The sequence below is a fragment of the Podarcis raffonei genome, chromosome 2 (genome assembly GCF_027172205.1).
Source record: "Podarcis raffonei isolate rPodRaf1 chromosome 2, rPodRaf1.pri, whole genome shotgun sequence".
NCBI classification, from domain to species: domain Eukaryota; kingdom Metazoa; phylum Chordata; class Lepidosauria; order Squamata; family Lacertidae; genus Podarcis; species Podarcis raffonei.
Window position 1 is genome coordinate 50,354,112 of NC_070603.1, and position 27,672 is coordinate 50,381,783.

The following is a 27,672-nucleotide window of genomic DNA, read 5'->3' on the forward strand; positions in this document are numbered from 1 at the left end:
TTCCAAATGGTCAGGGTGGCTGGGTCTTGCTGCATCCAATAATCTAGCTTGCTTCCTGCACAAATTAGGTGCTCGCTCCCTGAGTCATGAAGAATTAGTTGCACAGACTCCAAAATGCTTTTCTTCTCAGCAGATTGAGCCAGGCAGTCTCTGAAGAGAGCAAATAGTTCCAGCAGGCAGTCTTTTCAATTTCTCCAGGCAATTTTACATCAAACTACTTGGAATGTGACCTTGTGCAAAAGGGCCTGTTAATGGGAACACAACTGTCCTACGCAGTGTGGTTTTACTTTAACACCTAAACCTTCAGAGTGGCTTCTGCAAAACTCGACATACTATCCTTATTAAATGTGTTATTCTGTATGAACTTCCAGAATACCTAAATTATCATGGATTTCTTAATTTATCTATGGTAATCCAACTCTTGAGGATCAGTAGTGTTAACTTTCTACTCAATGGATGTCACAGTACCATTTGATGTGGGGAGAACTGGGTAAAGACTCTAAAATAATTCAGCAGAAGTCAGCTTCCCCAGTGAGGCAGTGCAAAGAAGGGGAAAGAGCCTCCCGTCCGCCACTCTCAATCAAGTCCAGCTGAGCAATTAGCCTCTCCCAGGCCATGACTTCAAGCAGGGCTTTTTTCAGCTGGAACTCACCGCAACTCAGTTCCAGCACCCATCAGGTGGGTGCCATTATAACAAAACAAGGGAGGTGTTAATAGTAAATTCCAGGCCCTCTTTTTCTAGAAAAGTAGCGCTGAATTTAAGAACAGCAGAAGCAGCTGAGAAGGGAGAAGAGGAGTTCTGGGATTTAAATAATCATTTTGTGAGTTGTGTGTTTGTTTTTCAATTTGATCCTCTTACATAGTTTTGTATGTATTGTGATATTTTATAAATTGTGACTTGCAGTTATTTTTATTTATCATAGTTTAGTAATTATATATTGTAATGGCTAAGTGTGAATTTCTGTTTAATTATTATTTGCTGATGTTCTGAGTTTATTTTATTGTGTACTATTCTAATAGATTATTGAATATTAGTTTATTTGATACAAGTTGTTCCAATTTAAAGTTAGGTTTTATTAATGACTTTATGTATTGGATCAGATTATTGTAAGGTGTTCTTTGTAAAGCACCTTATGTATAGTAATATTGAAAGGTGGTATACAAGTTAAAAGTGAAGTGAAATAAAAATCCTCAGTCAGTAGAGCGTGAAACTTTTAATCTCAGCCCCACATTGGACAAAAGATTCCTGCATTGCAGGGGTTTGGACTACATGACCCTTGTGGTCCTTTCCAGCTCTACAATTCTGTGATTCTACCCCGTAGGGTATTAACGTACCCAATTAATATTCAAAAGCTGGATTTTTATTTCCAGTGCTAGCAGCAATTTGGCATTCCACATTTGATCATAATATCTTTCCAGACATATGCTGTTTCCCCTTGCCATGTTGTATGAATAAAGTCCCTCCCTCCCGTAGGAAGGAAAGATTATCCTGCAAACCAGCAAAACGCTTAAAACTATGCTAGAGGACATGGGACATTAGTTTTAGTTAGGATTTTGAACATGAGTTTTGACCTTCCAAATATGCTGCAGTACAGGTACCATTCACTGGAGAAATCTGCATAGACAACGTGCTTTGAAATTTTAAATGTTTAAAGGCTTTGAACAGGTGGCTTTGAATGAGTATTGCATCCTAAGAGTGATAAAGAGTACAGCGTAAATGAGAGTGATGAAATGGTATAGATTAATTTAATGAATAATCTGCTTTTGCATTGGGATTTTTGATTGCACAACAGTCAAAGTAGTTCCTGGATACACTTTTAATGGTGGAGCAGAATCTGAAAATAAGGATGGAGCTGGAATCTGATTTCTGAAGTCTGTGACTGCTTTCATCTCAGATCAGATCCAGATTCCCATTGGAGAGCCATTAAATAAAAAACGATGTTTCAACTAACCAGGTTACTCCAGAGCTGCCCTACCTTCCCAAACTTACAGAATTGAGGAAGAGTTTCCAGAGAAACCTTCCACAACAACTCCTTTTCCAGACTTACTGGTATAATACCTGAGGCAGTATTGGGCTTTATGCTACATGCCTGAAGACTGAAGCAGTGGGCTGCATGCCTGAGGTGGTGGGCAGATATGTGTGTCTAAACACTGAGACCATTATTATTATTATTATTTGCACTTTTCAGGATATTTCCCCAATGGCACGTTCCATTCTGGTAAAGTTGGGGAAGACAAAGCATTGGGGGGACTCTCAGGAAATGCTTCAGTGTAAGGAGTTCTGGCTTGTGGCTTTGGATGCTGCCACAATTCTGCCCACTTATATGTTATAAAGGGGCAACTTGGCCAAATAGCACATATTGCTGTATATTTTTATATCTAGTAGCAGATAAATAATGTGAACTGATATGGGTGCATTTTGTTTTTCTTAAGCTATTATGGCCTTTGAAGCTTAAACAATTAGGAAATCACATTGGATGTAATTGAGAGTGGCAGTAATACAGTGGATAAGAACGCTGAAGTGCCAGGTTTAGTTCTACTTCAACATTTTTCAAAGAAAAAAAAGTTTGTTTCATCACACTTTTCACTGACAGCTAAGGTTACAATTTCTAAGACAAGCCATGCTGTGATGTGTCCCAAGTCATTTTGTAATGAAATAGCACTACCTGAAGGCTTGTTAAAAGGATGAACAGCAGGTGGGGAACCTGAAGCTTTCTAAAAGCATGCAGGAAAGTTATTGAAAAATAAAATTCAAGCTGAAAATTCATGAACTTGAGTAAGACTTTTAAGAGAAGCAAGCTGTCAATCCTAGTGTTTCTGAAGCAACACTAATCCAACATACATATTCCTATTCTCCCAAATCCATGGGAAGGATCCTTGGTAGATGAGCAAAACTCTGTGCATGCAACAGGGCTTTCCTGGCTCCTCCCTCATTACAGACTTTTGCACCTTGAAAAGCCACTCCTTATAGGGCACGAATGGCTGGAACGGGATAGGGAAATTGCACAAGGAGAAGATCCTTCTGTATGCACAAGATGTCTCTCGATCTGAGCCTGTGCATTTTCCAGTGGTGTTAATGGCAGCTGTATGTAGGAATGGGGGTGAGTGGGATTCAATTTAATTCACATTTGAAGGTAAAACTACCTAAATCAACTTTCCAAAGCAATACATGAACCAAAATGCAGCAACCCTTCGAAATTCACACTTCTCTGAGTTTGCAGTGCACTTCTCCAGCCGAGTAATGTACACAAGAAATCATGTACTTGGGTGAAGTGTGCATTAAAATGCATATATTAGTGAAAACAACATAATTATAATACAAAACATTGGAAAAATGTGTATGTTAGGCAAAAGTGTGTACAAAAATATGTATATTAGGATAAATTCACCCTAAAATGTATTATTTTATTAACAGTATTGCTACGTGTTTGTCATGGCCTTAGGCTACAACAATAAACTTATGAACTAACTAAGAACTAAGATTTTCCAATGGATTTTCATGAGAGTTTTAAAAACAGCAACGCTGCTTTGGAAGTACAGAGAACAATACTAAGATTGTGAGAATAAGAAAGTGAAACCAAAATGGATGGATTGGCCAATCACCAGTTATGCACTATGCATATTTCACTGAGGAGTCTTGACTTGCTATCACAACAGAGTGCCTCCAACTCCAGAAGCAGGAGGCAGACACCCTGGAAAGAGATAAGAAACAGCCCCACAATGCCCCCATTCTGGAGAAAAACAAAACAAAACAAAGCAAAACATAAAAGGGGATTTGAAGAGTGGCCCAGAGTCCCTTCCCCAGCAAGTACGGTACATGTGCCTCATGATCTATTCCTCCAGCATAAAAAAGAAAAAGTCTTAACAGCATGCCTTCACTAAGCCACCACCACTCTGCCTTTGCAGAATGTTCTGCTCAGTTTACGTGTGGTGCAGAAAATAACTTTGCCATTGTAATTTTCTTCATAAATTGCATTCTCCACAGATGAATCTGTGCTCAAAGTTTCACAGAATAAATACAATAATAAATAAATACAATAATGCAATAGCAATATGTAGTAAGCCATGTAATATCACAGCAACATAACACTAAAAAAAATCAAAACGTAACAATTCATTTGACATAAAGAAACATTTAACTAAACATATATCTATTTATTAAGCAACAGTTGTCCTTCTGGTAACATCTCCCTTCTGAAGGCTCCTAGGGTTGGAGGATGGGGCAAGGCAGGTGGAAAAAAGCCACCCCCTGGTGTCCAGCACAAAGTCTCTTACTCCTCCCTGCTTTGTACTCAGGTTTTCAAATGTGGTAATTGGTTACTATTAATGGCAGTTATTAGCTACTTTTGCATGCCACACTGACAACTCACAGTGTGTGAAACAGCTGCATACAACCTGGCAGCCTTCTCTGTACTTGTGTGTGCAGCTTGATTAACGTTAACCCGGCTTGTTGGTGTAAACACTCATATGGTTGTTTAGTCATTTAGTCCTGTCCGACTCTTCGTGACCCCATGGACCAGAGCACGCCAGGCACGCCTGTCTCATATGGTAGAATCCACCAACTCAGAGTGGTCCAAACATGGAATTAAAAGCATATTCAAACCAGCTTTCCTTTTACCCTTTTTTAAAGAGCCAATTTCTATTTCTTAACCTCACTGTTCTGCAAAGAGAAGCATATTTACTGGGAAGGAAATATCCTTTGTGCCTTCTAAATATTTCATGTATCTCTAGCAACTGGGATTCATTTTAATACGGTTTGAGTAAAACATCAATATGAATTTGATTTAGATCAAAGTGATGTATTGCCCAGGCTGCCATGGAGTAAATAGATCAACTTTTTTTCTTCCTTCTGATAGTGAAAGGAATTGCTTGTCCTTTATTTATCTCTGCCAATGATACAGTACATAGCCAAGTGAGCAGAAACCACCTTTGCATCTGATTAGGGGAGAAATTGCCTCACAAGTTGTAACTTTGATGAATTGTTAAAGAAGAGAATGATATGCTCCATACATTAAATTCCTGTTGGAAGGTTTTAATTTGATATCTTTATTCCCAATTATGGCATGGTTCCTGGCAATGTCTTGGAAGTCACATGGTGATGCAAACCTTTGCAAAGCTAAGCTAAGCATGAGCGACTCTGTCTGGAGCCTGGATGGGAGATCACCTGGAAATAAGTCTCGTGATGGGACTTATTTCTGAATAAACATGCACAGCTGGGGTTCCCAACATGCTGCCCAACGGCACAGCATCACCCTCAGACATCCCCCTTGTCACCTACTAAGGCCCCCTGTCACTCCCATTTTTTAATAGTTAAGTGAAATGGGGGTTGTTGTTAACATTTTTGGTTGTTTGGGGGCCTTTTTATTTAGGAAGGACTGGTTTTTTTGTTTATGCTTTATTTTGGGTGTGTGAGTAGGTTTTTGCCTTTTGTTTTGTGAAATGGGTACTTTGTGGTTCCTGAGATTTCCAGATGTGCTCTTGGGCCTAAAGAGATTGAAGATCCCTCATGTACAGGATTTCACTGTACACATACAGTACAAAAAGGGGAAAGTGACTCTTTAAGACAAGTCATATTCTGTATGTCTAATTCATTTATATGCAAAATCATTTCCCCATTCTTAAAGAGGGCTGTTTAAACATTCTGCTATACAGACAAAAATACAAGGAACTGCATAGATTATAGGCCAGAAGAAGCCAGTTTAATTTCTTTTACAGGAGGGGGGAAAACCCCTTTTCATTTATCTCCTGAAGATAATAATTCTTTGAGGTAGAACGTTTTGTGTTAAGCATCTTTTAAATAAATGTCCTTGCCAGGCAGTAACAGGCCAATTTGACTTATTGGAGAAACAATAGAAACATCAATCACCACCATGAGCACAATGGAAGGAATGATATGCCTCCTGCTTTCAAACATTTACCAGTGATGTCTTCTCATATGAGCTCTGTTCCCATCATTTACAAGTTGCATGAAAGGCCATAACCACTTGGGGGGTGTTGCTTAACAATTACCCAGGTGTTCCTATGGGAGGACAGTATTTCAGCAACGATGAATGGTAAATGCATATTCATTCCAATCAATACACATGCACAATGCAAAATGCACACACACACTGCCACATTTACTCATGCAATGGGTTAATGCCTTAGCAAGAAGCTTTTAGAATCCAGTTATCAGTTGTACCTTCATGGTGTTTATTGTCTCCTTCACCTCAAATTCTGAAATATGCTCCGTAAGTAGTGTGTTTTTATACCACTCTCAGTGACAGAATTTAGTCCCATATGTGAGACATCTGTGACTGGGCCTCTTGACATTTTAAAAAAACCATTTTTTAAAAAACTTAGATATAGGAGGCTCCAATTTTTATCAGAGTAGCAGTGATGGGGATAGTTTATCTGTCAGATCTGTTTGCCTAATCTAGTTTTCCCTCCACATCTGTTGCTAGCCCAGGTGGGTGGGTGGACTTGCTTCATGCTTGTATTTCCCCCCAGGGACTAACAGCAGGTTTGGAGTGGATTAATATCAGTAAAATGGCAAGGGAGAGAGGGTTAAACTCCTAGCCGATACTCTGATCAAATTTGGAGCCCCCAAATATTGGATCATATATCTTTTGCATCACATCTGTTTCAGTCATAACATAAAAAGTAACCTCTCATATACATAGATTGACTGGAGCTATCTGCTATTTCAACGTAATGGATTGCTTGTACAAAGGTAGGAATAGGTAAGCACCATAGTTTTGAAAACTTACACATCAGTCATTACAGGCCAGTTAATGTCTGTCCTTATTTACTGAATGACACATTTTTAAAGATAAAATGTATTTTTGGAAAAGAATCAGTAGGGCTGCGGCAAACGGAAATCTTACCTCACTAATCTTTGGCAGTTCTTCAGAGGTGTCAGTATCCAAGCAAATAGGGAGATCTGGTAGATGTTATATACCGTAACTGAACTTCAAAAAAGTTTTTGACAAAGTCCCTCACATGGTTGTCCCCTACCCATTTTATGCTCATAACAACCTTGTGATGTGGTTAAGGCTGAGAGACAGTGACTGGTCTAGGGATGTATGAACATTCCTGAATTCCAACATTCACTCTCACTTTCCTCTAGTATTTTCCATTACACAGCTATTAGCTTATTTTGCACAAGCTTGTCTTCCCTTATGTTGACCACCGATGTAGAAATATATGTGCTTTAATGTTGTTGTTGTTCTTTATTGTATTGTTCTTTATTGTAACTCGCTCTACGTGGGGCTGCCCTTGAGACTGACCCAGAAACTCCAGCGGGTGCAGAATGCCGTGGCGAGACTCCTTATGGGGTCTTCGCTGCGAGACCACATTCATCCGGTACTATACCAGCTGCATTGGCTTCCGGTGGAGTACAGGATCAGGTTTAAGGTGCTGGTTTTAACCTTTAAAGCCCTATACGGCCTAGGACCCTCGTACCTACGGGACCGCCTCTCCTGGTATGCCCCACAGAGAAACCTACGGTCTGCAAATAAAAACATCCTGAAGGTCCCAGGCCTCAGAGAGGTTAGGCTGGCCTCAACTAGAGCCAGGGCCTTCTCGGCTGCGGCTCCAATCTGGTGGAACGCTCTGTCACAAGAGACTAGGGCCCTGTGGGACCTGACATCTTTCCGCAGGGCCTGCAAGACAGAGTTGTTCCACCAGGCCTTTGGTCAGGGCGCAGCCTGACTCCCTCCTCTGGCAACCTGCACAGAATTTTGCTTAATGGTTGCCATCAACTTGATTTTAATTAATTTTTATAATGAAATATTTTTAGAATGTTGGATTATTTGATTGTTTGATTATTTGATTGTTGTTAGCCACCCTGAGCCCAGCTTCGGCTGGGGAGGGCGGGATATAAATAAAATTTATTATTATTATTATTATTATTATTATTATTATTATTATTATTAATGGAACACACAATAGAGAAGGATATCTTAGCCATTTAACAAGGGCTCATTGGGAGTTGTATTGACTGGACAGAAGGAAATCCATTTGATAGTCCCTTTTCAGCAGATTCCTCCAGCATTCCTAGATCTCCTAGGGTCTCCCAGAAAGCTTCATGGTTGAGTGGGGATTTAGATCCTGGTCTTCCAAATCCTATTGCAGCACATAAACCTCTACACAACACTGGCGTAGAGTATGTGAAGTGTTTTTCTCACTCTCGTAATATTATAAATTTATTTCAATCAATAAAAGGGGTTGCAGTAGATTCATCACATTCAAAATGAATTACTTCTCCACACAATGCATAATTAATTTCTATAATTCATTGCCACAGGGAATTAGACGAATTCATAGAGATCAAGCCTGTTAATGGCTATTGGCCATGATATCTATATGATATTCATGTTCAGAGGCAGTAAAGGACTGAATATCCATTGATGAGGAGGAAACAAAGTGGAAAGGAGATTTGTAGAGGAATCAGATTGGTCATGTCTTAAAAGCTCTTTACTTCTCTTAAAAGCTCTTTACTAGTGTGTAGATAATTATGTCTGAAGAGCACATAAGCCCCTTAGAGGATGCTGGTTTGCTTTGGTCGCTTTCATGAGAAGTGGCTGCAATTGGAAGAAAATGAATGAACGAAAAATGGAGGAGCCTCAATTACATAAAGCTGAGCTATGCTGCAGAAATAAATGTAACCTTGCTTAGCCTATAAATCCTTCGTTTGGTGCCTAGAAAACTTATCAGAAACAGTAAGATCTGAAATGGCAGCCGAATTTCTCTAGCCCTTAAATGTTACACATCTTCCAAGCATGCCCCCCACAGTCTAGCAGAACTTGAATGAAGGATCAGGCAGCATATGTTGGGAGCCACCTTTTGAGAGGCACTTAGAGCCATCCTTGTTTGCATAGGGAGATCCTGTTGACAAGGAGCTCACCAGTCCCTCATCACCAACTTTTCTAACTTCTCTATTTTTTTCAGAGTAGAGCAATTTAGATGATCACAATTATATTGTCCAACTCATTAATAAGCAAATGTTTCCTGATAATTTTCAGCCATACTGAGGGCAGGTTTTGTCTCTTTAGAAAATGTATTTTTTAATGTATCTTTCAGACAATAATTTACACTTGGCACACAGCCACATTCTGAATCCCTTTCTCTACTTCAGACATTGGGGGCAAGCTAGATGTGGCATTAAACATGTTGATAATATAATTTTATTACTTATACCCCACCCATCTTGTCTTACTTGTGTTATCTCCTTTTTAAACAGCAGTCACCAGGGTTTCAGAGGGATGATCCAGAAAAAGACAGTGGTGTGTGTTTTTGTATAACCCTATCCTCCTGCCTTGCATTTTCCCTACCAGAAACCACATTGCAGTGATGCATTTGTGGGCAAGCAACAGCTTTGGAACGAGTTAAAAACCTACCTCCCAACAGTGGCTAAGGCCCATTAGAACTGATAGGGTGGAATGCAGGGAGGCCAACAGATGGTGGAGCCAGAACCAAAGACAGGTAGAGCCCACTAATCTGAGTTTTCTCCCTCCCCTCCTCCCCACTGAGTTGCACCTAGGCAACACTGAGACTGAGGAGGAGGATGCTGACAAGCAGTGTCACATTCCAGACTTGCTGTAAGTAAGGAGGCAGGCTGGCTGGCTGGCTGGAGACAATGAGGTTGGTGGGGTAGTGCCTCACTTTCTCTAAGGGATCAGCCACCATTGTTCTCTCCACACTGTAGTCCCGATCTCTGTTATTTAAAAGAAAAACCCACAAGAGACACCAACATTATAAATGGTGCATCTAGCTTAGCCCTAAGGATAGAGCTACACATTATGTGGAACACGAGGGTGGTGTTGAGTTTCCCCCCATAGCATGCAGCTTTATTCATTGATTGACTGACCACTTTTAGACCAATTTTCATTACAAAAGAACCATAGAGTGATTTCCTACATAATATCTAACAATCTATTATACAAAGAAGCAACCATAAAACAACAAGGAATTCTAGTGAATATTACAACCACCACAGATAACAGCAGTGGTCCAACTCATCCCAGATCTTGAATAGCCTAGACTTTATTTATCAAATTCATAGGAGAACAGATGTTGGAGTTTCCCATGCCCTTGAGGTGACGATAATTCCACAGCTAAGGAGGCATTACTGCCATTAGAATTTACCTTGTGGTGTGTCCGCCTGCCATCGTATGCTGCTTGATATCCCTGCCATGTTCAGGGAAATGCAGATTACGAACATAGGAAGCTTCCTATTGGTCCATCTAACTTGGATGTGTCTATACTGACGGGCAGTGGCTCTAAAGGGTTTGAGACAGAAGTCTTCTCCAGCCCTGCCTGGAGATGCCAGGGGTTGAACCAGATACCTTTTGCCTGCAAAGCAGTAGCTCTACTACTGAGCAGCAGCCCTTGCCATAGTAATATATGGACACAGGCTTTGTGATGTTAGAGGCAGAGGTGGAAAACTCAACCCAGGGGTCCATTTGGGGCAGTAGCCCTTTTTTCTGCACAGTGTGTAGTTCCGCCCTATGAATAGCATCTTGAAAAGACAGGCATTTTTATTTCACCTGGAATACTAGCGGTAAAGGTGATGAAAGAAGGCTGTGCTATGTATGTATTGCGGTACTTGTCAACGGTGGTGCTACAAAGCAAACTCCGCTTTCAGAATATGGTCAGTTCATGGTTCATTCAAACACCTGCATATTTCTTTTCAAACAACATGAAATCTGGATTAATGACAGCACACATCTTCTGATATAGCTGATCAAGACTGGCTTGTGTTTCATTGAGGTATAATATATCACTCTATCTGGCCATAATTGCCCTTAAAGCAACAATTCCTCCTGCTTGCCCATTTGTCAGATTCTCAGCATTAAGCTTGTATGTTATAATTAAAGTGAAATAAAGAAATCATTTTGCCTGCAAGAGTCTTGTTATTTCAGGCTGATTAATGCTGCTTCAAACTGCACAGTGAAGATTGAGGCTGCTGAGTGAGAGTCGGAGAGCTTAGATATTCAAATCTTAACCTTTAAAATCCTATAGAATTTAAGAGGCAGCAATAACCTTTCTATGAGATTTTTAAGGCAAACTTCTCTGTTCAACAGCATGACATAGTTTTGTATTCAGCTGGATGGGGAAAATTAGGGATTTGAATTAGGGAGTGAAACAGTTTTCCATTTAATTCTGACAATTTTGAGGGCAGTTGTATAAAATCTATTTATGAAGAGCCTCATTACCGCCATTCCTTGTGAGACTGTAGAGTTGTTTTCTGTATGGGATCTCTTACTCATCCGGCTTCCATTTGAAAGATACCAGAGGATTCATGGGTAGATGCTAAATTAATCAAAATACATTCAGACCACAGGCTAGCCGGTGCAAATACAATATTATTATGTGAGGTGGCCTTGGCAACACAGTGTAGCTAGGAACAAATGCAAAAACACCCATGTGCACATCTTGGACATTTTTGTGTCCTGCCAGTGCTCTAGCAAGTAAAACCCTGCCAAAGCCTTTGAGAAAACCTTGAAAATGATTTGCAGATTTCTGGAATTCTGACACTTGCTGTGACAGTCGATAAAAATGTGAATTATTATAGCCACTGAAGAAGTGTTGAAGGCTAAGCTGTCGCACAATGTATAATTATACTTATGAAATGCCAATCATTATGACAAGTGGGCTTGGGGTGAATAAGGATAACTTGTACACTGCTGGAAGCCTGTATATGTCGCTGTGTGTTTGTGTGTCTGTGAATTCTGTGCAGCAGGCAGTGGCATAGCTAGGGCTTTTGCCGCCCGGGGCGGTCACTGAGTTTGCTGCCCCTCTCACTGTTTCTCATCCGGGAGTCTTGCCAACTTGCCATGGTCCTCCCCTCTGCTCCAACTGTCCTTCCCTTCTTTTCCCCCAAGTGGTGGGAAGGAACTCAGTTCCTGTCATCTTAGACTCCACCTCTTCTTTGCTTTACTTAATGCCTCATCATGTTCTTTTGTTTCTCTAGCCACAGACAGAGCTCAAGCACCTATTCCTGCCAGGCAAAAGCACCCCAAAATAGTGCAAAGCAGGAGCAACAAGGAAGAATGTAATTTCTCATACCTGCATACTGCTTTTGTGGACAGCTATAATACTGCTCAAGTACGGTAGATTTAGGTGGTGTCATAGGCGCCCCCCCCGTGCCTGTGACAAGCCCTGTTGGGCCTTCTCATGGCCTGCTACAGGCATGTGAAAGCCTGATGGGGCTCTCTGCAGGCCCGGGAAGGCCCGGTGAGGCCTGGCGCAGCAATGCTTGCCCCACAATGGGGGGGGGGCTTAGCCCCATTCCAATTTTTTTTGGGGGGGGGTCTGAGATCCCCTCAGCCATAGGGAGTTGGTGGTATGGTCAGATGAGGGCTGCCATCTTAAGCCTTCCCAAACTAGGTAAGTGCTTCACAAAATTCCACGTTTAAAAAATCCCCGAATTGCAGCAAGGCAGGAAAGAGTTAAGCAAGGAGATGTGGAAAGGTGGGAGGGGGCAGAGGGAGAGAGAAAAGAGTTTCCCTTTTAATTTGTTCTCAACTTCCAAAACACAGCCCATTACTCGGGGAAAGTAACCCATGAATACCTGAGTATAGGTGCTTAAGGGCTACTGAGTGCATTGCAGCCAAGAGAGAAGCAGCTTTGCACAGCTCCCAAGCACCAGTGTGGCTGCTCGCTCTCGCCTGTCACCTGCCTTTGCCTCCTGGTGGTGGCTGTAAGGGTGATGCTGGAGCCTGTTCAGGGGGTGGCAGCACAGGAACATGCTCTCCCAGCGATAGAGAGGGAAGGCAAGGGAGGGGGAAAGGGAGCAGTGCAGCCTGGAGGCGCCCCCCTCACTATGCAGCTCTGTGGCACCTGTGGCTGCCACTCCTCCTCCCCCCCTTTCCTCCAACTGTGGCAGCAGGGACACATGGATCCCTGCCACACCACTGTCCTTGGAGGCCCGGTAGACAATCAGTGTTTGTCGGGAGACAAATGTTTCCTCTTATTCCAACAGTATCTCCAGGTATAGCATTCTACTTTTTCTCATTGGCAGTCATTCATTGAGAGATATATTTGAAAAGTACAGGGTTGCCTCTACTGCAGTTAGAGTATTATCAGATGTCCCTGTTTCCTGGGGACAGTCCCCGGACAAATTCTATTCCCCGGAATGTCCCTGGATTTCATCTAATGTCCCCGGGAAACGCAGCAGTGGCAGTCTCAACAGCCCGAAGCAGTTGGCTCTGGCTGGCTTCAGGAGCTGCTCGGAAGTCCCCATACGATGGTGGTGCAGGGGCTCTAAGATGCAGCTTCCGGGCTGCCTCCACCTTCCCTGACCCCAGCAACTAAGCTGTGAAGGGAGGCTTCATGCTGCCTATCAGAGCAGCCTCCCAACTCCTACTTGCGTGCAAGCAGAAGTAGGGTGGGGATCTCTCATTTGTAAAGGGAGGCTTCATGCTGCCTATCAGAGCTTGCATGCAAGCAGGAGGGGGAAGGGATCTCTCAGGCAACGGGAAGCCTCCCTTCCCAGCTGAGGGATCCCTGCCCCCTCCTGCTTGCACGCAAGTAGGAGTTGGGATGGGGCTGCTCCAAGAGACAGTGTCAAGCCTCCCTTCCCAGCTGCGGGATCCCCGCCCCTCCTGCTTGCACGTAAGTAGGAGTGGGATTGGGGCTGCTCCGATGGAAAGGGAGGCATTTGCGCTGCCTAAGCCTCGCCTCCTCCACCTTCCATGCCTGACCCACCACACACCGCTTCCCCACCACCACCACTGAAGAACCAACAACTCAGGGACTGCCCAGGCAGGGTCACGAAGAAAGGAGATAGAAGCCTTAGAGGAAGGGGAAGCGTGGCGGTTGATGTCAAGGCGGCGGCTGCCCCTCTGCCATCACCATCGCTGCAGCATCAGCGTCACAAACATGTAGTAATTAATTAATTAAAGTGTCCGGATTCATTGAAAACAATCTGGTAACCTTAAGTTAGAGGCACAATATCTCCCATAGAGTCACTGTCTGTAGAGACCAGCCACCCAATGTTGGGGCTGATGTACTGAACACTCTTCCCCTAGAATACCCAACTGCAGTCTTTTATGTTTTCCTTTTCCTTGCATAGAATGCTGATCAGTTGGATTCCATAAACTGATTCCCTCCCTGGCAGCAGCCCTTTCTTCTTAAACTTTTCTTTGCTATCAACAGCCTCAAATATGCCTATGGAGCTATTAGCGATTAATTCATCTCCAAATGGTGATTATGGGGTCTGTAATGAATACTAATATGACTTATTTTCCTCCCTAGCAGGCCTTTTGCATTTTGCAACATTGCCTTGTTTTATAGATTATTCGTATGTAACAATGGTTAAATATGCAAATTTACAGCAGATAACTCTCTCCAGAGGGGAAGAGCAGAGCTGCCCCTGGGTCCCGTTTAGAAAATTAAAAACAGAGAGTGACTAATACATTGGTATAATAACTATCCCTATTTCCCAGCCTAAGGGTTTTCTTTTTGGGGGCCAGTTCTTCCTCTGTTTTTGCTTACAGCTGCTTGAGCACCTTCAGAGAATTTCAAGGGCAGACAGAAGACTTTCTGTCATTTCTGTAGCACCACTCTGCACATTGCTTCTATTTTTCTTTCACATCTTCAGGAAAAACCACACCTGCTATAATCTTTACCCACTTACCATTGGAATAAAAAATTAGATAGGTAAATATGAACCCTTTCCCCCAGAAACAGTTACCTGCCCTGGAGCTCATGGGCATGGTGGCTTTGGATTAAATACACTACAAACTCAGATCATTGAAAGCTGTGGTGACTTTATCCACAAAAACTTGAAATGGCTGTGGTCTTCTGTGGTCTTCTATTCTGTGTTGTGAGTTTTTCATTAACTCCTTAGTTTATTTTAAATTTAGTGTTTTGCTTGTGATTTGCAGTAGTGGGTGGCATGGTTGAAATGACACTCAAATGACCTCCTGATAGCTGAGTTATCGCTGTATGCTGGGAAGGAGAGGAATGGCGAGGCAGCAGGGAGGTGGGTTGGTGCAAAAGTAGTGATTGAGGTAATCTGGCACTCCTGCTGACACCATTGTACTATGTTAACTTCCCCACCACCTGGCCACTCCCCCTCTCCTTCCTAGGAAGAAGTGACTCAGTGGTCAGAAGCTGGGTTGTAGAGGCAATCTTCAGGGGGGAAACTGGAATGCAGGGTGTGCGCGCAACTTATTGAGTTGCACATCTTTGGTCGCTGAAATCTTGCTTAGCTCAAAGAAGCTAGCACAATTTAAAACTTCTTCTCCCTGCAGCAATGTACCAGAAACTAATGGCAGTTTGTATTTATTGTAGTGTTGGATGCAATAGCACTTGATGTTGTGACAAACTGAAAATTATCTAGTCCAGCATTGTTAATTCTGACTGGCAGTGGCTCTCCGGTGTCTTAAAGAGAGGTCTTCCCCTTATTACCTACAACCTTTAAATTGAAGCTACTGGTGGTTGAACTTGGGACTTGAGTTATAGTCCACCTTCCGGGAAGCAGAATCAATTCTGCACAGCAGGAGTACTTAATTTACACATTTCTGATCTCCAAATGTGCGCTTTCTTGGCAGCCAGCACAGGATAAACTGATGCAGATTAGGATTTTTAAAGTGTATTTATTTATTTATTGGTGCTACTACACATACTGTGTTTCACACGTTGTATAATTCGACGGGAGAAAAGCGTGAATTCCTTGTGTTACCTTGAATAGCATGTACAGTCGATATTCCCTAGTATACCACCCACCATGAACACGAGTTGCAGTATTGACTTGTTAATATCACAACAGAGGAGCCACACAAAATGGGCTTTCAAACATTCACATGCTGTGGCCTTTCAAATCATTGCAGTGTTCTGTTCCAAACTCCTACTGTTTTGATTTGAGCTAGAAGAGAGGTTTTTGAGCAGACTGTTGCTCTGCAGTAACCAAACACAGTACCAATCTGTTTACTGTTTGGAAAGATAATTTCTAGGAGTTTGGTACACTGTGAGTTAAATCTGGCAAAACGAAGTAGAGACTGATGGAATGTGATTACATGACAGCTGTTCAATGGCTTTTGTAGCAGAGTCCCTCACACCAGCTCCTGGCTGGTATCCATATCTTTTATAAAACTAATAGTAAAGGTTTGCCTTGTACAAAGAATTATACATTCAGTGGTTATAAAGAACTAAACATCCAGCCACTTAATCTCTTATTTTAAAGTATTCATGTTTGTAGCTCCAAGTCAGCAACTGTAAACCCTAAAATTTGATGATTTGGGCTTTGGGGAATGTCTGGTATAGAAGAAAAACATCAGAGTGATGAACCCTAGAGAGTTGCTCTCCAGTGGTCTGCTAAACACTCCTTCTCCACACATTGGAGAACCGATTGATAACAGAAAGGTATAAGTTACTTAGCTAAATAGACTTCAGAGTCATACCTGTGGTTAAGGGAACAAGCCTACACTCAAAGGATACTGCAGATCTCCCTCTTTGAAGAGAGTAGCTTCCCCAGTGTGGCAGCAGAATGGAGCCGTAACTCTTGCTGACATGCTAGCACTTCCTCATGTGTTGCAGAGCCAGAAACAGGGCATTCCCGGGGCATGCTGGGAGTATGTGGGGGAAGGTTGTGGATCTATAAACTCCACAGCACCCTCATTTCCTGCCCCCTAGAGGCCCTGGAGATGGTGGGGTTAATTCCTTCCCATTGCGATCAATGAGATACTCTTAAAAAGAAAAAGAAAGGAAAGGATGGAAAAACCCCAAGAAAAGTCTTCACTCACCTTCCACATTGCCTAGCAGCAGCAGCAGCAGATGCAGCAATTGGCTCTGCCCACCAAGGAAGGTAGGATTACTCTGTAAATTATTCAAGGGCTGAAATGCCCAGATTTTATGTATGCTTCTTTTTGCAACATAGGCAAGTGAGTGTTCCCAGGGTATCAAGTTTTGCTTGGCAGTTTATTCCTTTGGAGCTCAGTGGAGAAGATTAGAATACAGCAAATGTGACATCAGTGGAGCTTTGGGGAATATTTCTATGGAATTGGGGCTGATCTACTTCCTCAGTGCTTTTTTTAAATTTAAATATATGTGCTTTGTACCTCAGTTTGAATGAGATTGACCTAGAAAAAACCCACATAGAAGATACTGCCTGTAGTAAAAGTGATTTAAAAGATAATAACTACTGGATGTAATCTAGATGGGTGTGCACTGGAAGTGCGGAACTCCTCTGAGAGATTTTGCTAGCCTTATGGAAATGCATTTTGCTTCTGTCAGATTTCCTCTGACTCCCCACCCCCACCCCCCTGCCACAAAACCCTCCAAATTCACTCTCGTGTACATACACAGATTTGATTTAAAAGTATTTCCTCTCAGGTTCTGATTCACAGACGTCTAAAACTGCTTTTCAAAAAGCAGTTTGGGAGTTTTACACAAGAACCACTGGAAGGCAGAGAAAAATGCATCTCCTCAGCCTGTGAGGCTGGAGTGGGAAGCTTGTAGCTCTCCAGATGCTGTTGGGCTATAACACCCATCATGCATGACCATTAGTTGTGTTGGCTGGAGCTGGTGGGACTTTTAGAAAACAGACTCTGTCTCTTTCCAATAACAGAACAGAAGTGTGTGTTTTTTGGCTGTGCCCTAAAATGCAACTGACTAACCAGGATCGTGTGGCACATGGCAGGCTGACATCCTGGTTGTTGAGTGTGCTGTAGCTTCTGTCTCATCGTTCCTGTCGTCATTCCTGAGTCTGACAATATGTTCAGAGTCTATACAGTGGCAGTTGTGACTAATCTGACCTAACCTTGGTTGTCAGAGGATAACTGGGAGATTAGCATGCTTTAGTGGGAGTCGATGGAACTTGCCCCTTAACACATTTTAAAATATGCCTTTGTTCCTATTGGTATTCATCCTTTTTTATTCTTTCATATGCTAACTTCTTTTTTAAAAAGATGGATCACTAAATAGTTCAGGCACTTAATTAATTAAATGAATTGGATCCATCTCATGTAGATTAATGGCAAACTTTTAGGAGTTGAATACGATTACATCAGATGACTAAAATGCTAACTATTAAATTTGAGACAATAACTTTTTTAATGTTCTAATAATTTTTATATACTAATATACCACATCCACAGAAATCAGTTGAGTAAATTTGCCCACCAAGAGAGAGCAAGGTACTGTATGCCACCACCCAATATTTGTTCCGTGTTGGTTTGCACAGCAAGGAACAGAAAATGCAATTGCAGCTCATTTCAGATATTCCTGCTTTTTCTCTTTTCTAATAGCAAATAGCATAGAATGTCAGTAGATTAATCTGTGGTAAAGACACATTTTGAATGCAGTGCACAGTTCTAGGCATTCAGTCTCAAAAAGCAACAGGATTAAGGGTGTAGCTAGCTGCTCCAGCACCTGGAGCGGCGGGGGGGGGGGCGGGGGGATCTGCCCACGGGGGTGTCATGGTGATCTGTCCATGGGGGTGGGGTGGCAATCCATGCACAGAGTCCACTTGGCGGACACAAGCCCCACGCTGCCATTTCGGGCGGCGTGGGGCCCAAGCCACCACGTCACTCCCAGGAGACACGTGTGGCTTGGTCGCGCTACAGGCCAGGCCCCGCGATAATCGCCGCCCCCTGTGGTGTGCCATTTTGTAACCCCCCCTCAAGGATGACACCCAGGGCAGACTGCACTCGCCGCACCCCCCTTCCTACGCCCCTGAACAGGATACCAAAGAACTTTAAAGAGTACAGAAATGAAACTAAAATGATCAGGGCATTTTAGGAGGAAAGGATCTGATCCAACTAAGCAATTTTTATATTTTTAATTTCAACTTTACTGAGGCCCAAATGAGATAGGTTTACTGCCAGTAACAGCAGTTACTGATCTAGCTCACCATTCCTATTCTGTTCTTTCTTGTGTTCTGATGACACAGTAGCCTCCATTGTCAACAGCCAATATTGTGGGGTGTTACTTGGGAAATACGCTGTGCATTTATGATGTGGATAAGCACTGCTAGACATGGCAGAGTAGGAGGAGAGAGTTTCCGAGCACAATTCAAAGTGTTGGTGCTGACCTTTAAAGCCCTAAACGGCCTCGGTCCAGTATACCTGAAGGAGCGTCTCCACCCCCATCATTCTGCCCGGATGCTGAGGTCCAGCGCTGAGGGCCTTCTGGCGGTTCCCTCATTGCGAGAAGCAAAGCTACAGGGAACCAGGCAGAGGGCCTTCTTGGTAGTGGCGCCCGCCCTGTGGAACGCCCTTCCAGCAGATGTCAAAGCGATAAACAACTACCTGACATTCAGAAGACATCTTAAGGCAGCCCTGTTCAGGGAAGTTTTTAACGTGTGATATTTTACTGTATTTTTGGTTTTTATGGAAGCCGCCCAGAGTGGCTGGGGAGGCCCAGCCAGATGGGCGGGGTATAAATAATAAATTATTATTATTAGTAGTAGTAGTAGTAGTAGTAGTAGTAGTAGTAGTAGTAGTAGTACAAGGCTGTGGTTTTCACAGTAGATACCTAAGACTGAAACACATTTGTTAATGTTTCTGTTCTTTGCATTGTACCCTTTGCTTTGGACAATTTTGTATTGCCTTTTGCATTTTGGAAAGCCTTGCGTTCTGAGGAGTAGCTCAGGGTCATCATGCGAACTACTCAATCATTTCTGATTGAAAAATCAGTCACACTCCAACACCATTTGGCATATAAATCTGTAGAAATGCCATTTTAGCTCCCTGTTTTGTTAGTTTGGGTCTTTCTTTGTCCTTGTGTAAGGCAATCTGTTTCTAAATGGAGTTAAGGTAAATGCAGGATAATTACCAGTCTCATACTACGCACACATTTCATGAATTCCTGGGAAACAAATTAACTTGGTTGGAGGCATAGGCCAGATCCTGGAGGCTTCTGGTTTATGTAGAAGAAAAGGTCACAAATCTGAACTCATTTGTTGTTGTTTTTTGAATAATCTGTTATTGGCAAGTCTGATAGTGCCAATCTATCTGCCACTTGAGGACCTTGAACCAGCTCGCAAATACCTTTGTCAGGGCACAGCATCAGTAGTCAGAACCATAACATCCCCAGACACTAATCACTTATCAGACATAGCCAATATTGGTCAGAGTTTTAGCATACCGCTCAGGTCTTACATCGACCAGCAGATCAGACCTCCTGCCATTATAATCTTGTATTGATGTAGCTGCTGTTTGGAAGGACAATCATCTCTCCCGATGTGACATTTGCTTAAAATTGTTCTGTAAATTTTATGTGTTAAGGGTTGTGTGGAGTGGTTTATGAAAACCTGGTAGTTGAGCAGTGTGTTTTCCCAAAATGATTTGTGATCTGAGAAATTACTTGAAGAGTGCCCTGACTACAGCATAAGGAATTAACAAGTAGGACAGGATGGGGGGGGGGGGCATTTACGTGTAGAAGCTGCTTTCTTTTTATTAAGAGCAAAGCTTCTTTTCTTTTTATATAAAAAGTGTGTATATGCAAAGGTAGCGTAGCCTACAGTTTTTAACAGCCTCTCTTTTAATAAAGATTAATGTCCTGTTATCAACCAAGTCAGGGGAAAGGTGGTTGAGGTGTGTTCTTCTGGTGCAGACATCTCCAGATAATCTTACTGCCAGTTGATATATTGTAATCTAAAGTACTAAAATGACAGTAATCCTAATCATGTCGGACTACTTGAAATGCATCATTGGAAGGTGGTGGCTCTAATGTTGCATGCATAAAAAACTGAGGTGTAGGGAAAGGTGATTAACAGTGCAATTTAAAGAAAGTTTGCCAAGAATTAAATGCAGTTTGAATTCAAAGGCATTTACTTCCCATTAGGTAGGACAATCCTATATACCGTATTTTCCCGTGTATAAGACTAGGCTTTTTTCCTAATAAATTATGTCAAAAATTAGGGGGCGTCTTATACACGGATAGTGCCGAGGCCATTTTCTGAAATCCGAGTTCCCAAAAATAGGGGGTGTCTTATACACGGGGGCGTCTTATGGATGGAAAAATACGGTAAATCCCTGCACTGGTCTCTATTTAGGGTTTAGGATTGTAGGACTATAGATGTGTTAGAAGGAATATAGAGTAGGAACATAGAGTAAGTTTGGTATAGACTACATGGATTCTTTTTTAAGAGACAATTTTGTTGACTATTTGACTTGTAGCCTGCCCTGGGGTTCAGGGATGAAAGATGGGATATATATATATAGTTTTCATATTTTAAGAAGTAAAAATCCAGACACAAAAAGTTGTTGAGCTTTTTAAAGGAAAGTTGTGTTGAGCAATGTGTCCTTTTAAAAAATAACTCTTTTACAACTGTGTGTGTATGTGTCTACACACACACATATATAATTAAGAAACATACTTTGACCACATTTAGTAATTTTGTAGAATGTAGCATGAATACAAACACTCTGTGTTCCATATATGTGTAATTGATATGCTATATAGCAAGCAAAGAGACTTGGGCTGTGTTTATTGGCATGCTTTTCCACGCAAAGAGTGAGAATCAATAGTTCTCTTATTAAAGAGAGAGCAGGGACTATAATTCAGGAACTGCAGGCCACTTAGCTATTAACAGAATTATGATTTCCTGTCCAGTAGAAAAATGTCAATAATTTCACCGTACTGAGAGAATCCACTGGGGCACAAAACTCATGGTCTGAATAACACATTGGCTCACATAATGGATTGTGTATTCTGGAGCATTAGGAGCTGAAGAGTTACTGGGGGCAGTGCAAATATACCAAACACATAATATATTGTGAAATCTTGTAAATGGTTACTTCACACAGTCATTTTTGTGGTTGTTCTTGGGCATGAAAATGCCTGGAGTCATGCTGGGGAATTTCAGTTGAATTGGTGGTGTACAGTTACTCTGTGAAGCCATTTCTAAGATTGTAGGAAGCCATTGTAATGTTGAAATGGCTTCAAAGTGTGCTGACATCCTGCTGGTTCATGGTACATTTCTTCATGTTATCCCATATCAGACTGGATCCAAGTTGCTGAGATCTAGTATTTATTTGCAAAGGTGTGCATAGAGAAGACTTTTAGGAAATGAAAGTGATGCTTGATGATGATCGACATCCTGACAATCTGGAACAGGGATTCTCAAAGTGTGGTCCTCAGATCACCAGTGGTTCATGAGCATCATCCAGGTGGTCCACACTTGCATCTAATGTGTGTGTCAAGAACTGTGTGAGCAATTGCTGCTTCATTGTTCTTAGAACCTAGACTTCCCATGTGAAAGCTCTGGGAACCCTGTCCTCTTTTTCACCAGGCTACTCTTGATACAAGAGTGGAGGAACAAGGGGCAGCCTGCTTGCCTGCCATTGTTTCCATCTTTTGGGTTTCTAAATTCAAACTCAGACGGAACCTTCATTTTTGTCTAATTTGGTAGAGATCTTCTAAGACTCTAAAAATACAATAACTGTGCAAGGAAACAGCATGCCTCCCTTTCCCCTTTCCCGCTGCAGGAGATATATGCTCCTGAATAAGAAAAAGAAGATGTACCAACTAACTGAACAATAGCAATAGCAATACTTGAGTGTTGCAATTATATTTGGATGGAGTTTGGAAGCCAGCAGAAAATACATTCTGTACTAGTTTCTATAAAATATCAGTCACTGTTGAGAAAAAGCTTACAAGTTCCAGATGGGAAAGTTTATATACCAAACTCCAGATCTCTGACAGCATGAAGTAAGACATAAGGGAGAAATGCATTCAGATTAAAAGAATATAACCCAAAGAATTCTCGAATTACAGCATAATAAATAAAATTCCACGGGGCTGTAGCAAAGTTTAGAAGTAGTCAGTATGCTTACTCTCTGCAGGTAGACTGGCAGATGCAGTTGTTAAAATGTTCTTTTTTATGGAAAGCAGCTGGTAGTTCACTAGCATATACACTTGGGAAATTATGCACTAAGAAGTCAGTTGCAGGATGCATAAGGCCAGACTATTGATGCTGAAGTTTAAAATCAAAAGGCTCTCCAGATATATAAAACAAAATCTATATTCATCATGGCATCCTGTGCAAGTAAAGAAAATACGTAAATTTGGTGACTCTTCTTTCCACTGCAATAAATGGGTTGTATGGGTTGTGCCTAGTGCTTCCTCGGGTTTGTAATGGGTAGGAGTTTCCAGCGGTATCCTTTTCAAGATGCTTTTGATAAGGAGGGCATGAAGGCAAAAGACTTTCCTTGTTGATTGTCCCCAGCACTTGTATTTTTGGTACTGTATATATAAACTCTTAATATGGAGATTCCATTTAAACCATTATGGCTCATCCCTTTTGATAAAACATACCACCCCATGATCGGTGGGACGCGGGTGGCTTTGTGGGTAAAACCTCAGTGCCTAGGACTTGCCGATTGCATGGTCGGCGGTTCGAATCCCCGCGGCGGGGTGAGCTCCCGTCGTTTGGTCCCAGCTCCTGCCCACCTAGCAGTTCGAAAGCACTCTTAAGTGCAAGTAGATAAATAGGTACCGCTTTATAGCGGGAAGGTAAACGGCGTTTCTGTGTGCTGCGCTGGTGCTGGCTCGCCTGCTGCAGCTTCGTCACGCTGGCCACGTGACCCGGAAGTGTCTTCGGACAGCGCTGGCTCACAGCCTCTTGAGCGAGATGAGCACGCAACCCTAGAGTCAGACACGACTGGCCCGTACGGGCAGGGGTACATTTACCACCCCATGATCAGCCATTGATATCAGATGTCATTTTCATTTTCCCACTAGAATTGTCCAGATCTCCCCACCCCCGAGTCTGTTTACAGTAACCCTGAGATTCTACAACAAGAACTACCAATATGCTTTGTGCCAAGCACTCTGCTTCATTGTTTTAGCTATGCCAGAAGTACATTGAGCTTTCCCACTAGACTTGCCTTAGCAATGTGCAAGAGTTGATTTCTCCCGTCTGTAGCTGGAGAACTTTGAGGTTGCAGCTGAATCTGAAGAAGCTCGTGGAAATCTGGTGCATATGTAATAAGTGATTACCATGGTCCATGCGCATTTATTCTCATGGTTTGCTGTTGAACATGTCTGTTCCCTCCTCACGATGAAAGCCATGTGGTTATTTTATGTTTGCAATTAAGGATTGTAATTAAGCCACACTGTTGGCGAGAAGCTGAAGACATGGGAAGTTGTCATCTGTTAGCCCGGTTGTCTGGTTTGTTTTTAAATTACATATAGAAGGGGAAAGTATTATCCACATTGAGCCCTGCAGCATAGTTTAGGCCCTGCTTGTAATTCACAGCATTCAATTTAAATTACTGCTATATAGAGGGAAGACTCAGCCCATGGTGATGTAAAGAGGGAGGTTTAGAAGTACCATGATTCTTCCTCCCCTTCATTACTAAGTGTCACAGGAGACATTTATCTTTCTGTCACTGCTGTTCTGTACTCTCTGGAATTTAATAGATGTTACCTTTTTTTTACTGTAGTTATAGACATGTATTACATACACATTAAGAGCCTGGGGAGTGTCGTTTGAACAGAGCATGAATTGTAGAGCAAGCAAGGAAAGCAATATATATTTATGGGGGTTTGCTAGTCTCCAAAGTGGGAACAATGGGACTCATGAGCTGTTCTTCATTTTTATTTATTTATGGGCACAGTTTTGAAGGCACAAAGTAGAGCTTTTTCAGAAATGCAGAGCCCGCCCACACTGCACAGGCACAGCATTTCAGACTACTCTGGTGAAGGTGAGGAGGGAAAGTTCAAGAGCTGCTCACAATGTGACAAGAGGGCAGCTGTTAAGGAAAAGAAGAAAAAACAAAGTCCCTCTGCATGAATAGTCCAGTGTCTAGCTGGATTGCAGTCCGTGACTATATTCTAGTACTTAGTTACATATGCATAAATTATAGTGGTCTGAACAGCACATATTAGGCATACTTTTTGGGGCCTAGAATATGGCCTGGACAGTGCTGAGTTACACAATTTTCTGTACTATCTACTGTTTATTACTATTGCAGTAGTAAAATTTAATAAGCAGTGTAGTAACTAAGGAGTTAAATGTGCAATTTTGGAGCAAAAACCCACCTTTAGAATTTTCTTTCCTGTTCACTTCAGCTTATGTCCTTTTATCTTCTCATATATTGGACTTGCACAAGCTTTTCTGTACACAGTTCAGCAGATCTGTACAAATACTTTATTCGGAATACGGACTGAGCTCTTGAGTCAGAGCTTGTAGGGCAGCGGCTGAAGAAGGAACAAAAAGTTTGATCCATCTTTTAGATTTAGGGGAGCTAGTCTCAAACGTTTGTTGGGGGAGATATAGGTTTATTTGGGGGGATTTATTTGTCCTGTCTTCACGCTTTTTATGATGGAGGACCGCTGTAGTCACCCCCAACGACACCTTCTCAAGATGGAGGGTGAGGGAACAGCTGCAGTCGCCTGTGGTTCCTGCGCAATGTTTGCCATCTTGCCAAAGGTTGCAGGCAGCTTTAGCTGCAGCAATTGCATGTTGATTGCCCTCTTAAAAGACAAAGTCCAGCAACTGGAGGAACGTGTAGCTACGCTCCAAAGAATTAGAGAGCTGGAGCTCTCCTTGGAAGCAACAGAGCACACCGTCTCCACCAAGGAGGAGACAGGGGACTCCCCTGAGAAGGAGGCTAGTTCACCAACACAGGAGCCAGATATATGGAGAAACGTGACTCAAAGAAGTAGGAGGCCCAGGGTTCGCTCTGATTGTTTAGAAATACGCAATCGCTTTGAGGTCCTTTCCCCTAGCATGGAAGACGAAGAGCAGACTCCATTTGAGGATCTCTCCCTCATTACAGTCGATCAGGTATATGAAGACGAGCAGCAAAGGCAGTCTTCAGGGAATGTGCAGGCGACCTTGGAACGGACAGCTCACGGAAGAACCCCGACCAGACCTAAGAGGAGGCGTGTAGTGGTGATAGGGGATTCCCTACTGAGGGGAACAGAAGCAGTGATCTGTGGGCCTGACAAGATGTCTCGGGAAGTGTGCTGTCTCCCCGGGGCTAAGATCCAAGATGTAACTGAACGACTGCAAGGAATCATAAAACCCACTGACAAATACCCCTTCCTCTTGGTTCATGTGGGAACCAATGACACTGCAAGCAATAGCCTCCAGAAGATCAAAAGAGATTACGAGGCTCTGGGCAGGAAATTGAAGCAATTAAATGCACAAATTGTCATCTCATCTGTCCTCCCAGTTGAACGACGTGGCCCAGGGAGAGAGGGAAAAATAGTGGAAGTGAACAACTGGCTTCGCAAATGGTGTAAACAGGAACGGTTTGGATTCTTAGATCACGGAATGCAGTTTCTTGAAGATGGACTTCTGGCAAGCGATGGGCTGCACCTCACAACGGTTGGTAGGAATGTTTTTGCAAAAAATCTCAGAAACCTCATCAGGAGGGCTTTAAACTGACTAATGTGGGGGAGGGAGACAGAGTTCCTGAAGGTAGGAGTCTATCAATTGATGAAGATGATCATCCAAATGTCATAGACCGAATGGAGCAAACAGCACGCAGACCTAGTGGTGGGAGGAAAAAATCCTTAAATAAGAGACACGGGGGAATGATTAATGGACTTCAATGTCTGTACACTAATGCGCAAAGTATGGGAAATAAACAAGATGAGCTTGAGCTCTTGGTACAGCAAACTAAATATGACATAATAGGCATCACTGAAACCTGGTGGGATAAGTCCCACGATTGGAATGTAATAATGGAGGGATACAATCTATTTCAGAGAAACAGACCAGACAAGAAAGGAGGAGGAGTGGCGTTATATGTCAGGGATGTGTATACCTGTGAAGAGATCCAAGATTTAGAACCTCAAAGCCAAAGTGAGAGCATTTGGGTCAAAATTAAGGGAGAGAAGAATAACAGTGACCTCATTGTGGGAGTTTACTATAGATCCCCAAGCCAAACGGAGGACATAGATGATGCCTTCCTGGAACAGATGGCCAAGCATGCAAAAGGAAGGGAGATAGTAGTAATGGGGGACTTCAATTACCCGGATATTTGTTGGATGTCAAACTCAGCCAAGAGCATAAGGTCAAACAGATTCCTCACTGGCCTTGCAGACAACTTCATTGTCCAGAAAGTGGGAGAAGCTACAAGAGGAACAGCCATTTTAGATCTGGTCCTAACCAATGTTGATGACCTGGTTAGTGGGGTAGAAGTGGAAGGATCATTAGGCGCGAGTGATCATGCTCTTCTGAAGTTTACTATACAGCGGAAAGGAGCAGCCAAGCATACTAGGACTCAATTTCTCGACTTTAAGAAAGCCGACTTCATAAAACTTAGGGAAGTGCTGGGTGAGATCCCATGGACAGTAATACTAAAAGGAAAGGGAGTTCATGATGGCTGGGAGTTTGTTAAGAGGGAGATAGTAAAAGCACAACTTCAGGCAATACCAATGAGACGGAAACATGGAAGGTGCCTAAAGAAGCCAGGGTGGCTATCTAAAGAACTTTTAACTGAGTTAAGATTAAAAAAGGATGTGTACAAAAAATGGAAAAGGGGGGAAACCACCAAAGAGGAATTCAAACAAATAGCCAGCACATGTAGACACAAAGTCAGAAAAGCTAAAGCACAGAATGAACTCAGGCTTGCTAGAGAGGTTAAAAGCAACAAAAAAGGCTTTTATGGGTATGTTCGTAGCAAAAGGAAGAACAAAGAAACAGTGGGGTCACTCAGAGGAGAAGATGGTGAAATGCAAACAGGGGACACAGAAAGGGCTGAACTCCTCAATGCCTTCTTT

At 42.5% G+C, this 27,672-nt stretch overlaps 1 protein-coding gene across 14 annotated transcripts in view; it reads left to right on the forward strand.

The window, feature by feature from the left end:
• KCNIP1 (potassium voltage-gated channel interacting protein 1) overlaps positions 1–27,672 on the forward strand; it is a 546,638-nt gene that overhangs the window by 352,641 nt on the left and 166,325 nt on the right. Inside the window, exon 1 of one of the 14 annotated variants that reach the window (XM_053376534.1) lies at positions 16,637–16,795. The exons of the other annotated variants lie outside the window; for them this stretch is intronic. Within the exon in view, the coding sequence (XP_053232509.1) occupies positions 16,765–16,795 (31 nt within the window). The 5' untranslated portion in view covers positions 16,637–16,764. Of the gene's footprint in view, positions 1–16,636; positions 16,796–27,672 lie in introns of those variants that run through there. 14 annotated transcript variants of the gene reach the window in all.